The sequence below is a fragment of the Physcomitrium patens genome, chromosome 1 (assembly GCF_059467195.1).
Source record: "Physcomitrium patens ecotype Gransden chromosome 1, ASM5946719v1, whole genome shotgun sequence".
NCBI lineage: Eukaryota > Viridiplantae > Streptophyta > Bryopsida > Funariales > Funariaceae > Physcomitrium > Physcomitrium patens.
In genome coordinates this window covers 5,464,333-5,478,033 of record NC_143410.1, presented here as the reverse complement: position 1 = coordinate 5,478,033, position 13,701 = coordinate 5,464,333, and the positions used below count along the sequence as shown (strand labels likewise).

At 35.7% G+C, this 13,701-nt stretch overlaps 1 protein-coding gene and 1 long non-coding RNA gene across 11 annotated transcripts; both read left to right on the top strand.

The window, feature by feature from the left end:
• Positions 1 to 474: 474 nt before the first annotated feature.
• LOC149989836 (uncharacterized) lies at positions 475 to 1,034 on the top strand. Its single transcript, XR_016501843.1, has 2 exons — positions 475 to 605; positions 768 to 1,034. It is a non-coding gene; the product is annotated as an uncharacterized LOC149989836 (long non-coding RNA).
• A 7,193-nt stretch (positions 1,035 to 8,227) lies between these two features.
• Positions 8,228 to 12,319, top strand: LOC112283481 (ras-related protein RABF1). Of its 10 annotated transcripts, none has more exons than XR_012217037.2 (11): positions 8,228 to 8,328; positions 8,764 to 8,964; positions 9,230 to 9,306; positions 9,439 to 9,522; positions 9,687 to 9,781; positions 9,969 to 10,074; positions 10,302 to 10,391; positions 10,524 to 10,610; positions 11,104 to 11,209; positions 11,449 to 11,530; positions 12,118 to 12,319. XR_012217037.2 is itself a non-coding variant. In XM_090248323.1 (9 exons), exons 2-9 carry the CDS (start codon positions 8,940 to 8,942, stop codon positions 11,149 to 11,151), a joined length of 612 nt encoding a protein of 203 aa, XP_090104449.1. In that variant the 5' UTR covers positions 8,228 to 8,305; positions 8,764 to 8,939; the 3' UTR covers positions 11,152 to 11,337. The 10 variants fall into 10 exon arrangements, 8 of the variants coding, with proteins under 8 accessions (XP_090104449.1, XP_090104446.1, XP_024377964.1 ...); XR_012217036.2 differs by having other exon boundaries at positions 11,101 to 11,209; XM_090248323.1 differs by lacking the exons at positions 11,449 to 11,530; positions 12,118 to 12,319 and having other exon boundaries at positions 8,228 to 8,305; positions 11,104 to 11,337.
• Positions 12,320 to 13,701: the final 1,382 nt, after the last annotated feature.

Here is a 13,701-nt window from a genome sequence, read left to right as displayed (position 1 = left end):
CCGCAGATGGCTGTATATTCCCAGATGCTAATGAGAAATCTTTCTGGTACAGAGAGAATCCTGTCTTCTTAAGTCCATTCTTCGATACTTAGAAGCAAAATTGAAGCAGAAGAGAATGTTTCCAGCAAGCGAGCCACTGCTCAATTGCGATATTTGGAAAAGTGCGTATCCTCACTAATTCTTAAAGTTCAGACTAGATATTTTATCAGAATTTCGCGTTGGGTTGCACAGGCTACACATGGGACTTGCGTGATGCACGGACCAGCATCTTGTCTTGCGAATGAGGATAAATAAAAGCTGTCTCAGCGCAGCCATTCGAGTCCAGTTAAGAACTGCTGCCAGTAATCGGCATCAAATCAAGAGTTTCGGCCTACACACAAATTCGATCCAGAATATGAACGTTGAAACGCTCTAAGGGACACAGTATGCCAATGTACGCAGGCCCTGGATCCGCTTTTCATCTAGACAATGATTCCTGCAGCAGGAAAGCGGTGAAGCGAGTGTTGAAGGATGGACCGGACATCACGGAGTAGCGGATGCAAGGCTTGGTTGAACTTCCTAGTAACATTCTATCCAAACTGGCCAGCACAGTGTGGGTTGATTAGGTAGTCGATCCGCCCCCCTCTTTCATATTCCTGTATCTCGGAGAGATATTACATAATATTACGTGTTGCATCCACGACGTTGCTTGAAGATGAGTGTGTCTGCAATGGAACTAATTTTTCAAATGAAATTTGCAATGTCACCTGTCTTGTTTTGTTGAGCAGGTTCGGTGAGCTTTCTCGAAGACTCGTTGACTAGGACCCAAGGAGTGCGCAAAACCCTCACGGCACGCAAATTCCATCTTTTCCCGACCATTTCACTTCCAATAATGGTCAGAATGAAGTAGATTCCTGTTCCACCACAGTAAAAACTGGAAACAGTACCACCCCACTTGTTTCCTCTGGAGATCAAGATTTATTGCCTTTGCTATAAATGGACGCTCACAAGGCAATTCTGCCACGAATGATGAGATGCAGCATAATTGGCACCCACGCATGCATAAAATGTGGGAATCGTTGGCGAAAACAATCGTCGAATCCCTCGTCACTTCAAAGTCTGTAAACCAATCTGAGCCATATAAAACCGACCTGGAGATTAGGAAACCTCCACTGCCAATCTCCACTCACCGCATCACCAATGGCTAACATCTGCTCTCCCAAACTACCCATCAACGCCTCACATACAACAGGCCATAAATTATTCCGTGCATAGGGAAGCGAGCATCGTTGACTGAATTTCATTCCATACCACATCCAACATGACTCCTCTTTGCAGTACAAGACAATGCCCTCATCACCCTATCCAACAGGACATTGCGCAAATCTGTTCAATCACAATGCGCCACTCGCTCACCTAAAAAAAATAACCATTGAAAGCAAAAAAAAACTGAAAAATAAACCACTAACTTTCAACATAAGAAACAAAATAAAATGACATTAAATCTACATATGAATAAAATAAAATAAAGCCATCGCAATCTGCGTCAACGACTACAGAATTGCTCACAAACGCGACACGATCAGCTGGACACATTAAACACCTCAACAACACACGAACCCTCCAATTAAATTCAAAATTGAACGCATTTTCTCTTCTCCTCTCTTCTCTCTCTCTCTCTCTGTCTCTCTTTCTCGCCTCCAAATGAGCACCACAGCAAGCCGATGCAAACTTCAACGCCAGATGAGGGGATATCCGAGAAGAATTCGCTGCAATCGTTGAAGCAGCGGAATTCATGTGCACAGGGGAACCGACTAACTTGTCCACTTCACACGACCCCCCCCCCCACCCGGCGCGGCAGCGGGGGCCGGGCTGGGCGACGCCGCGCCTTGCGCAAACCCGGTACTCATCCATCACCCATCCACCACATCTCGATGCGAATCATTCATCCGTCTTTGGTGGGACGGTTGTCAAGATCTTCGTTTCCTAATTTGGTATTCTAAGGGGCTTCAAATGAGGGGAATGGCCCCAAAATGGCAACTTTGGAAAATCCATGGACTACGAGGATTCCACCCCGTTGAATTTTTAAATTAAAATTTATTTTATGGGTGATTTTTTTCTGTCTTATTTTGGACGTAACCAAGTGAGTCCTTGACAAGATGAAGAGTGGAATTTAGGGTTCTAGTCATTTCTAAGGGGAAGCATGTGTCCATATTCCATACAAATGTTGTGACTTGTTGCCAAAGTGAATACAACATTAAGTCGTTTATTTTGATCAATGAAATTAATGAAACTAGGTTATATAATTGAATGAAATGTTAACACTAACATATTGTTCTACATGTTTGTATGGTTCTGTATAAGATTTTACGAATTTTGGTTATTTATGTTTTGTGAAATTAATATTAGTACGTCTAAACTTAGATTATACAAGTTTTGATGGTAGTCTTCCAAATGCTCAAACAAAACTACATCTATTTAATATTTTTAAATATAAAATAGATTACTTGTGATTTTATTTCTTTCATTTTAATTAGTGATTGAGAAAATATATATGTGATATTATTGTTTTGCTAATTATGTATCAGTAACAAAATATTATTGACAAAATAGCAATTTTATTACAATAGGTAATTTAGTTTGTTACAATCAACAATAGTTGTAGTTAGCACAATGGAATGAATGAAACAACCACTAAAACAATAAATAATACTAATGCCATTTTTAAATTTAAAATATACGTATAATTTTTTAAAATACAATAAGGTATTAAAAAGCATTTAAAATTAAGCTAATATATTTAACTCAATTTAGAATTGTGCTATATATATTTTTGTTTATTTATATGTTTATTGGATTTTTAATAGACAGTGAATTAACAAATGTTTTGGAATCAAAGTTTAAAAGTTTTGTTTTAATTATATGATAGAATATATAAGTATAATCTTATATTTTTATATTAGAATATTTTTTTGAATGCTATATATAACTATTTAAAGTATATTTATAAAACATCATAATATTATTTGGTTTTGGAGGAATATATTTAATAATATGATATTGTTTTAGAATGAAAAAAATCCATTTATTAATAAAAATAAAAATAAAAATATTGAATTAAATGGCACAAAGGATGGAGATGATTTAAGATTTTTGTAATTTACCAATTGATAAGATTTGAAATAGATGAATAATCAAAAGCATATAGAAGTCTATATAAGATTGATTTTAAATACAACTGTGGAATTCTTCTGTAAAAAAATCTTTAATATAATTATACCACTAAAAAATTTATAATTTCAATTATGAAAAATATTTTTAATTATAGAATTATTTTTATAATAAACTTGATTACTTTGTCTTTTGTATGCTTTATAGTTAAGTTGAACTATTAAATTTAAACTATTAGTTTATATATACACATATTCTTATACATATAATTTGGTGTTTATTTTTGTGCTAATGATTTTATTTTATTATAAAAGAAGTTGGTCTAATTTTGAACCACACAATGAATTATTGGAAGCAATATCTAAAACTAATCAACAAAAACCTCGTAATTGCAAAAATTGATAAGAAAATATATGATTTTTTGTTTACTTATTATAGCTAATTTTTGTGTAAAAATGGAATATATAAATGAATAAATAATCCATTAGTTTCAAGAACAATTATCAATTCTTAGATTTTTTTTAGGTTTTAACATTTGTTATATAAGTTTTGACATTTTAGATGTTTGATCCAAATGTCTTTGTAAAATTCACAAATTTACAAAATATACTAAGTATATCTATCTTCATCTCTAAGATTCAATAAAACTACTTTCTTTAAATATTTTTGGTCATTTTCTAATCCAATTATATATTATTACTAACACATATAAATTATTTTATTAATTCTATTGAATGTATTAGGTTAGGGTATGTGCAAAACCAAAAAAGTTATTAAGAAACATATACATATTATCATATGAATAAAGCCTATTTATACTAATTTAATTGATTTTGTTTTTTGTTTTTTTAAATAAATAAAGTGAGCAAAGATAACTATTAGTAGCAATGCATATACTGCAAGAAATACTTTAGCAACATCTCAACCATTGCATAGTTATTTTGTCTAAAATGTGATTTCCAAAGAAGGGACATAATTTGTAGTTACAAAAATCATCATGGCATATTGCAACAAAACCTTTATTAAAAAAATTATAATGTAATTGGTTGTGTTTTTATTGAATTTGCCAATTAAATTTGGTATTGCAAAGTCAGTATTCTACAAGGAACAACAATATCGACATTCACAATTGGTTAAAATTTATAATAATTTTACCAAAAGTTTAAACTCTTCTGTATCAAACTACACATTTTTAGTTTAATTTATAATCTTGATTTACTTGCAGTTTAATTTTTTGAGTATTTTTTAATCTTGATGATCTTAAAATTGACCTCTAATAAATGTTTTTCTCCTTTTTATTTTTTACTCATTATCAGCTACAAAACTTCCTTATTATTCATAACATTGCAAGATTCGCCTTCAAGTTAGTTTATTAAATTTATCCTCAATTTGATACCACATCATATTCATTTTCTAATAAGAAAAGCAAACATGTAGAACAAAGAGGTTTTCATTGATTAATCATCTAAACTGCCAAAATACTTTTTATTGAAGAATGTCGTTGTCAATATATAAATATTTTTCATCAATAGGCTAATTACAAATATTTAGAAAATGTGTATGTTTGAAAAAATAATCTATTATCAAACTTAGAGAGTGTCTAATAAAGACTATTTTAAGTTCAAAGCAAATAACATATTCAATTCTAAGGGTTCATCTCAACCCCAAAAATGTATAATTTAATCTATATTTCACATTAAGTAATAATTAAATTATTTATATAATGACGGTTTTGTTTTACATATTAGATAAATAATATATTTCAGAAAAGGAAATACTTTAATTGTACAACTGCTGTAATGTCTCAGTTTTAACTATATATATATATATATATATATATTAAATAATATTTTTATATTAAATTAGTAAAAAAATAGAGATATTATTTAATAATCTGATACTACAGTTCATAAAATACTCAAAAAAAATGGATGATGCCACTAAAATGTTTAATTGAATATAATGGAAAAAAGTAATCATACACCAGATCTTTGCTAATGTAGATTGCTTTTAATTATACTGATATATTCTCATGAAGAATAAACTAACAAATGTATTTTTTTTTTTTAATAAAAAAAAAAACCCTCAATTGTTACAACTTTCTTTTGTTTATTCTTATAATTACCATATATTATCCAATCTATTGTTTAATATTTTTTTGTTTTATATTTGAATATATGTGCAATAAATTTATCGTCTAAAATACTTTGAATATTATTATGTGTGAATATAAATATATATATATATATATATATATATCTTGTATTCATAATACACTTGTTGCACCTCAATTACCTGCTTAAGACATAGATATAAATTGTGTATTTATATATATTTAAATTAATAAATAAAAAATATATTATTCACATGATTAGAATGTTTCTGTGGAAAGCTGGACATCAAGAATATTCAATTCCTGTTCAAATGTTATTTCGCAATAACTTTTCTTTCATAAATTTTCATATACTATAAGTCAACAATGATATTTTCTTTCAGAAAATAGTGTAGATTTAAATCATCATAAGAAAATCCAACAGACACATTTTAGGTGGGTATATTTAAAAAAAATAATACAACAATATGTTTTTTGAAAGTAAGACTTATATTTTTATGAAATAATTTTGAAGAATCATTCTTTAATTGCAATACAAAAAATCCTACTATCATACTTTAAAATAAAAACTGAAGTATTTATCTGATTTTGAGAATGCACTTTGGTTCAAGCTCAATTTATTGTTTAATGTATATATATATATATATATATATATATATACATATATCTCGATAAAACAATTATAGTATTGAGCAATTATATACTATTTGCATTTACCATGTACCATTTGTTTATTTCGTTAGTTTTAAAGTGTTTGGTTTTGAAAACTGAAAAAAAAGCTAACCAACTTCATCTCCCTCATTTGTCCACAAAATCATGAACTTAAATTTAATAAAAATAAAAATATGATCCCACTAAATGTAAAAAAGACAAAATTGAAGTGCACTAGACCAATGGATCAACAAAACACTCAGTAATATCACTTCTAATAATAATCAAAGCCCAAAGACCACCACAAAGATGACGTATCCGGTTCCCATTCGTTCTAACATTCCACGTGCATCAGTACGCGACCAATCAACCACCAGCAGCAGCTCCCACGTGGATTTCCGGGCCCACGTCAGCATATGAGCCACGTCATCACAATCCCCGTTGGCGTCCAGTCCCCCCGAATGGGACGAGGCTCCTCGATCCCGCCATGCATGCATCAGCGAAGGTTCCGGACCAGTCAATGCATGGCGGGAGCCCAGCTTATTTGAGTGGGTGACAAGTGGCGGGAATCGTTATTGTCCAGCGTGGCCGGGCTTTGTGTGTCTGTGTGCGTTTTTTTGTGTACTTTTGTCGCCGTGGGTGTGGCGATGGCGTCGTTGTGAAGAATGCGAGCTCCATCGCACGCCATCACTAGCTCTTCAGTCATCGAAACTACAGTCGGAATGGTGATTCCTGCTTGGAGAAGAGTGAGTGAGCTCGGGTGCAAGCTCGTCCTCTCGCAAACGCCATGGATGAATTAAAGCCTGGACTCTCCCCTCGCTCTTCTGCTGTCTCGCACTAGCCACAACTCCCCCGAAAGCAAAAGCAGCCAAAGTTCTCGATAGAAGAGCAAGAGAGAGTCAGACGTGGGCACCGCAGGCTTTTGCATCCAATCACACTCTCATGCCTCCTGCCCTATTTCCTCTGAAGAAGCCACTCTTGCAGGTGTTGTTGTTGTTCGTGTTGCTTTTTTAGCGGGGGGTGAAATTCGAACTTAGAATAAAATCGAAACTGCGTGATTCAATGCTTTTTGATTAGTGGGCGTTCTCAAGCGTCGTGAAAGTGATTATTAGGATTCTCATTTGTTTTCGCTCTCTCTCTCTCTCTCTCTCTCCTTTTTTTTTTTTTTTTCTTTTTCCTCCCCTTAACACAAATGTATTTGTTCTCAAGCGTGTAGTGAGTACAACATTAAACAATAATCAAACCATGATAAAAATCACTGTTAATTGATGTTTCTGTGAAGGTTTCGCTGTGTTTCCAGGATCGTACACGTCGTCGTCGTCGTGTTTGACTGGGAATAATTCCGAATGGGTATAATGCAGAGTAAAATCCAGTAGGGTTTGTTCGAATGAAAGTGAAGAACGCCTTTTTCACACGAAGGACAACAATGTTCATGTGCAGACAACAAAAATCGATTCCCAAAGTTCTCAGTATCGCGCACTGTGCAAGGCAACGCAACCAAAATCGTGGCGATCTTTCTCCCTTGTTTTACCCCTTTTCCCTTTACTATTATTTTTTTATTGTCTGATATTTTCCGGTCCCCCTAAAGGTAGATTTAATAAAAAAAAAGTGTTAAAAAACTGTCCCTAGGCGCCACATTAAACTGCCTCTCAGCTTTTTGTACAGGCGTGGGTACCGCATGTGAGAGGAGGGACATCAGAGCCCAAAGCGACAAAGAAGTCTACCAGGGAGCGTCACTAACACCCAACGAGGATCGCCAGAAAGCCCAAAACAAGGACCCACATTAATCAGCCTTCACTAATTTGGCAGCGACATCGCCTAAACGTGCTTTACCAACCTCTCTGACGGAAAAGGAAAGGGGGTTTCGCGGGAGGCAGGAAGGGAAAGGAAAGGTAGGTGGAACAGGTTGAAGGATGAAAGCGATAACGAGAGAGAGAGAGAGGAAAAAAAAAACCAAACAAAAAAACAAAAACAAAATGAAAACACAGAGACGAAGGACAATAGATGTATGAAATTACTCACTCATCAACAGATGAGAGGTACCCATCGATGTTTCGTCCGGGGCAGCACACTGGGGCGATGCGGCGATGGAGGAGTAGGTGCTGGAGGCTGAAGAAGCTGGAGCTTTGGTGCGGCGATGGGGAATGGGTCCCAGCCCTGCGTGCTGTGAATGCAAAAGCTATGGAGATTCGCTCGCATTATACCCATTTGCTCCAACGTCACTCTTCCTGCTGTGTCGTCTCGTCCCCCACCCCACTTCTTCCCTACATTTAATCCAGTTCCAGGACCTCTGTCACTCTTGGAGGACGACGCCACACAAGTTTAGCAGCTCTCTCCCCTGTTTGGGTTTGTGTTTGTGCAGTGGGAAGACAACGAGTGGAACGAAACAAGGTTGGTCTTTGTCAGGTCCCCAGGTGATGCATTTTTAGACACGCAGCCTTGTGTGGTGGGGGGGGGGGGGGGAGAAACTGACGGGTAGTCTGATAGCGTCGTTTTAAGAGTGGGTGAGTTGGGGGGTAAAGTGTGTGTATGTGTCTGTGCAAGCTCGGAGTTTTTTCGGTGGTTGGTGTTGAGGAGTGTTTGTGGTGGGATCGGTGGGAGAGGTTCATTGAGAGAGGGGAACAGACATCCGAAGGGAGGGGGGGTTCGTCTTGAGAAGTTTAGTGGCGGTAGCTGGTGGAGTTTTGGTGGTCTTCGGGGATGCTCTGAGGGTACATAGGGCGGTAGGGGTTGATGAGAAAGAAAATCGTTTGTGGGTGAAGGAGGAGAAGGAAAGAAGAGGAGGAGTGTGTGAGTGATTGAGGGAGGGAGTTTGTGGTTAAAACCCGATCGGCAATTTTGGTTTTCAGGGATTGCGTAGGGAGTCGGGATACGACGCATTTCGAGCTATACTTGTAGAGTTTCTAGAGCGGTGTGGTGTTGGTCATGGCGTTGCAATGGAAATAACGGCTGCTGGAGCTGTAGATCTTAGTCGCAGGAGAGGTCGTGGAGGTATCAGTGTTAAAGATTGTGATAAGCATTTGCCATGGGCTGTACATCCTCTTCACATGGTACGTTTCTCTCTATCCTGGTGATGACTTTCGTGGTGAGGTTTAAGGAAAGTGTATCTTCCGACGTCCTGGTCTCCTTTTGCCAGATCTGAGTCTGGTTTGTTCTGAGCAAGCAGGGGAGCCCACAGTGAGTGCTCAGAGATTTAGATGAAATCCTCTGTGGGTAGATAGGCTCAAAACGTAGCCGAATTCGGAACACCAAACTCATTAACTTTGGGATTCTTGATAGCAATGCATTTTGTTTTTGAGTGTCTGTTTGCAACAGCTGCAGTGCACGGCTCCAGAAACTTGCAGACCCACTCCCAGACTGAGGTTTTGGATTCTAAGAATCTGCGCATCAAGGTACGTTTTATTGTAGCTTGAGCAAACGTTTTCGTATCGGCATGGTCGTTTTGTGAAGACTCTGGGAATTTTGGCTGTTCGATGTAGTTGCGTACATTAATTGATACTATTGTCCTTTTGGCTACATTGCAGCTAGTTCTGTTGGGTGACTCGGGAGTGGGAAAGAGTTGCATTGTCTTACGGTTTGTGCGTGGGCAATTCGACCCCTCGTCCAAGGTTAGTTTGCTTCTGAACAAGGATTGTTGTACGAATCTTTTGAAATGGTTAGTCCAAAGCCACTAGCAATTCATGAAAGCTATGGTGGAAAAGCTAGTGCATATTGAAGTGACTTTTTGTTATCATCCAACTAGCCCATCCAATTGTCACTTGGCCGTGTGCAGGTGACGGTTGGCGCGTCGTTTCTTTCTCAGACAATTACATTGAAAGATTCTACCAGCGTAAAATTTGAGATATGGGACACTGCAGGTCAAGAACGGTGCGTCATTCTCACTATGTTTTGAACTAACCCCAACCACATGCTCTACTGGCTTCCCACAGTGTCCAAGTCCGATGACTTATGAATTGATGCTGTGTAAGTTAACTTGGTTCTGCCAACAAGGGACTAGGGTTTGGGCATTCCAGCATGATCTAAGTTTCTTTTCACTGTGAATGGAATGCTTCAGGTATGCCTCATTAGCGCCGCTATATTATAGAGGTGCAGCAGCGGCGGTTGTAGTTTATGACATCACCAATCCAGAGACATTCTTGAAAGCTCAATTCTGGGTTAAGGTGGGTCGCTCAACTGATTTTTATTTTTTATTTTTATTTTTCTGTCCTGTTATTTTTTGTGTTGCGAATTTTCCTTTCTCCGTGGGAATTCTTAAACATAACTGAACCCCAGGAAGAAGCGTACTCTAATGAGTTGTGCTGCAACTTTTAAGGATCGGAAATTAGTTTGTGGTATCTTCTTCCCTCAACTTAAAGACCACTAACGTTCTTTTCACTTTCCACAACAGGAGCTGCAGAAGCATGGAAATCCTGACATTGTAATGGCTTTGGTTGGCAATAAAGCTGACCTCGAATATCAACGTGAAGTTACTCGCGAGGTAAGTTCTCTGTCTTTGTGAAATGACGTCTTCTTTAGCAGCAATCGTGGCACATTGTGTGGTGTGTAATTCAGCTGTGGATGGACTAAATGAGATACTTGGCGTCTGAAGTGTATTCCGTTGACTCTGTAGGAAGCACAGACATATGCCGATAGTAATGGCATGTTCTACATCGAAACGTCGGCTAAAACTTCTGACAATGTGAACCAACTTTTCGAGGTAAATCTCTTACTATGAACATGAGGCGTTTGTCACAGTTTCTGCTTCGCAAGTAAACGCAACAGTCTTGCATATACGATTTTTTGAGCTGGAACTGAATAGGTGGGAATATGCGCTCGTCCCTAAGAACGGGAATCGCAATGTAAGGTCGGTTCATACTAAATATTCCGGCCCTAGCTTTTCACTCGGTTTTTCTTACACTTTTCGAGGCATCGTTTTGTCTTTCACCAGCAACTTCATGGCAAACTGAAGCAAACAACTTTAGTAGTTCGAAGAAGCAAGTACTGCACTTGAATATGACTCATTCGTCTTTAAGGCTCTTTCTGACACCACTGACTGGCAGCAATGCACTGAGGGCGATATTGCCAAGAAGCCCAAGCATTCAAGTCTGTACAGCCCGTCGAGAAAATCTTTGTCCAAGGTTCATCAGTTTCGCAGAATACACCCCACGTCCCGGGCCTGAAATGGTTGTGTTATCTTATTTTGACAGGAGATTGCCAAGAGGTTACCTCGGGGACAATCAAGCTTGTCGAGGCACTGAGACATTCTCTAGAGCATTTTTTCAGTTTCTCCAGAATGCCAGAGTTTGGTGATTGTCGGTACACATTGTCAATAGCCAACAATGTTGCTATTTAGCTGTTTTTGTAATGTACATACATATAATAAAATGGATTTCTTTGGTTGGGTTTTTCTGCTTCAAGCCGCAGAGACCAACAGGTTCTAACAATCCCACACTGTTGTCAACCTGCTTATGCGCCTTTGAGCATGAATACTTGGTTTCTGTGCTTGGAGTTGGCATCACTACTGATTGATTTGATCTTTAATGAATTGCAATCAGGTACTATGGCAGCAGCAGCATGTTCATCCGAGGCTACAAGACCTCAATGGAGCTTATGTTCCCCTTGTTTCTTTTTATTGAGGTTAGCCTCTCTTATAAATGTCATATTTTTGTTGCCATTCTGGGTAAAACGGATCAACCAAACTCATCCTGAAGTTGAACAGTTATTTTTGTGTATCAGCCCTAGCAAGCATATTAGACTTTCCTCCTTTCTTCCTTGTATGTTTGTTTTCTGTTTCTGTCCTGCCCTTCTTTCTTAATTTATTGCATCAATACATTCTTTGTTTGCACAGTTACAATGTTCAATTTTCCATATTATAGATTATGATATTTCATACTTGCAAGGTTATCAAAACTTTCTATATAATTGAAAAATCGATTCTTGAAAGAATTTATTCGGTCTGTCTTTTTAATGTAATTCTCGTCAAGTAAGGTATTCAATTATACTATGTTTTACTGTTGGAATAATAATGTTTGATATGCATGACTGTTCTTGACAATAATTAATGTTCAACTAATTTGTTTATTTTTTTGTCATATAAGAATAATTTTTACTTGAAAAAAGTTGAAGTTGTTCTGACACACAAAAAAAGCACACAGCCAACATTTTTTATTGTATATGAATTACATGTGTGAATGCTTAGAACTAGATGACTTGTATCTTTTCAGGTTTAGAAAGAGCTTATGGTTCTTGTGACTTGTTTTCAAAGCAAGAGATGATAATCAAAAATCCACAACATGGGTAGCAACTCCTATGCAATTAAATAAACATTGTATTATTTGTTGCACTACATGTATATTATTTCTTTTCTATATTATTGATGTCTAACTTACTGCAAAATATTAATACAAACTATTAAGTATGGAAAAAGAGGAATGGAAGTTCTTTATGCTCAAAGAATAGGCCAAAGGGATGAAATTTATAAAGGATAATAAGACTCATATTGTTATTGCCTCTAAATTTTTTTTGTTAGATTATTGTTTCTATTATTAAATACTTAAATAAGATCTTTTAGAAGATTGTAAGTAGGAATAACAAGGTGATTAAAGAAAGGAACAATTTTGTCCATTTTCCTATTTAGAAGAACATATTGCATATCTTAAATATTAAAATCAAAATTTATGTGTTTAATCTAAATATATCTAGTGATGTTGTGAAGTTAAAAGTAACAAAGTTTAGATAATTGACTTTGGATTAATATGTCAACACATTAAAGTCCAAGATTAAGCATACTTTGCCAATTTTGAAGCATTAAACAACTAGATTTGGAAGTATTTAGATATGGTAGAGACAAACAACAAGGGGATTGCAACAAATGCAATATTACAAACCTAGTGAAGAATAAAGAGTGCTTCGTCAATATATATGAGCTATTAAAATATTTTCTTTGGAAGAACATTTGAAACATAAAAGAAACAAGTTTCCATTTTTACACTATAATTAATATTAAGAGAGGTGATGTGAAGCATAGCAAAGAACACATCATTGTAATGTCCATTGTCAACACATTGGGTCAAATATAGTGTTCATGTCATTAACAAGTTTAAAAAATCCTTGTGTTTGTAAAGACATTGCAACCAAAAATATATGCAATGTTTTAACAATCATCAAAGAAAGATATAAAAGAAGGCATATATATATATATATATATATATATTATCATTATTATTTTTTTGTTTTATTGTATTGAATATAAAATGCAAATGTATTGAGTTAACTTCTACATTCTATAAGACAATTTTGACTCCCATATCTTTGCTACTAAGGTGCTGAATCCAAGTAGCTCATATAGAATATTCTCTAAAGACATATATGATGTAATAATTCTTTTTCCACAAAAATGTACCAATTATTGTTAGTTGCTAGATCAAAGAAATATCTATTTATGGAAGACAACATTTTGCAAAGCCCACATGTGCATCTTGTTCTTCAAGTATGTGATGTGGCAAAAAATTCTAAGAACCTAACTACTACTTCTAAGTTTCTAGTAGGCAATTTTATTCATATTGTCAACCCCTCAATATTTTTACAAACTTTAATATTGAATTTGTCTTTAAATAAAATAAGAACTCATAAATAACTTCTCTTTGCTTAATCACATCTAATAGATCTTAGATTTAAAGTAAAGAGTATACTTAGGTAGTAACATTCTTTTCTTGCAAAAATTGATGCAATTGTTTTTAGACCCACTCTATTTGTGTGTAAAAAATACTGATAACCTTCAAAGTTTCATAGTGTTCTTAAAAGTGTTT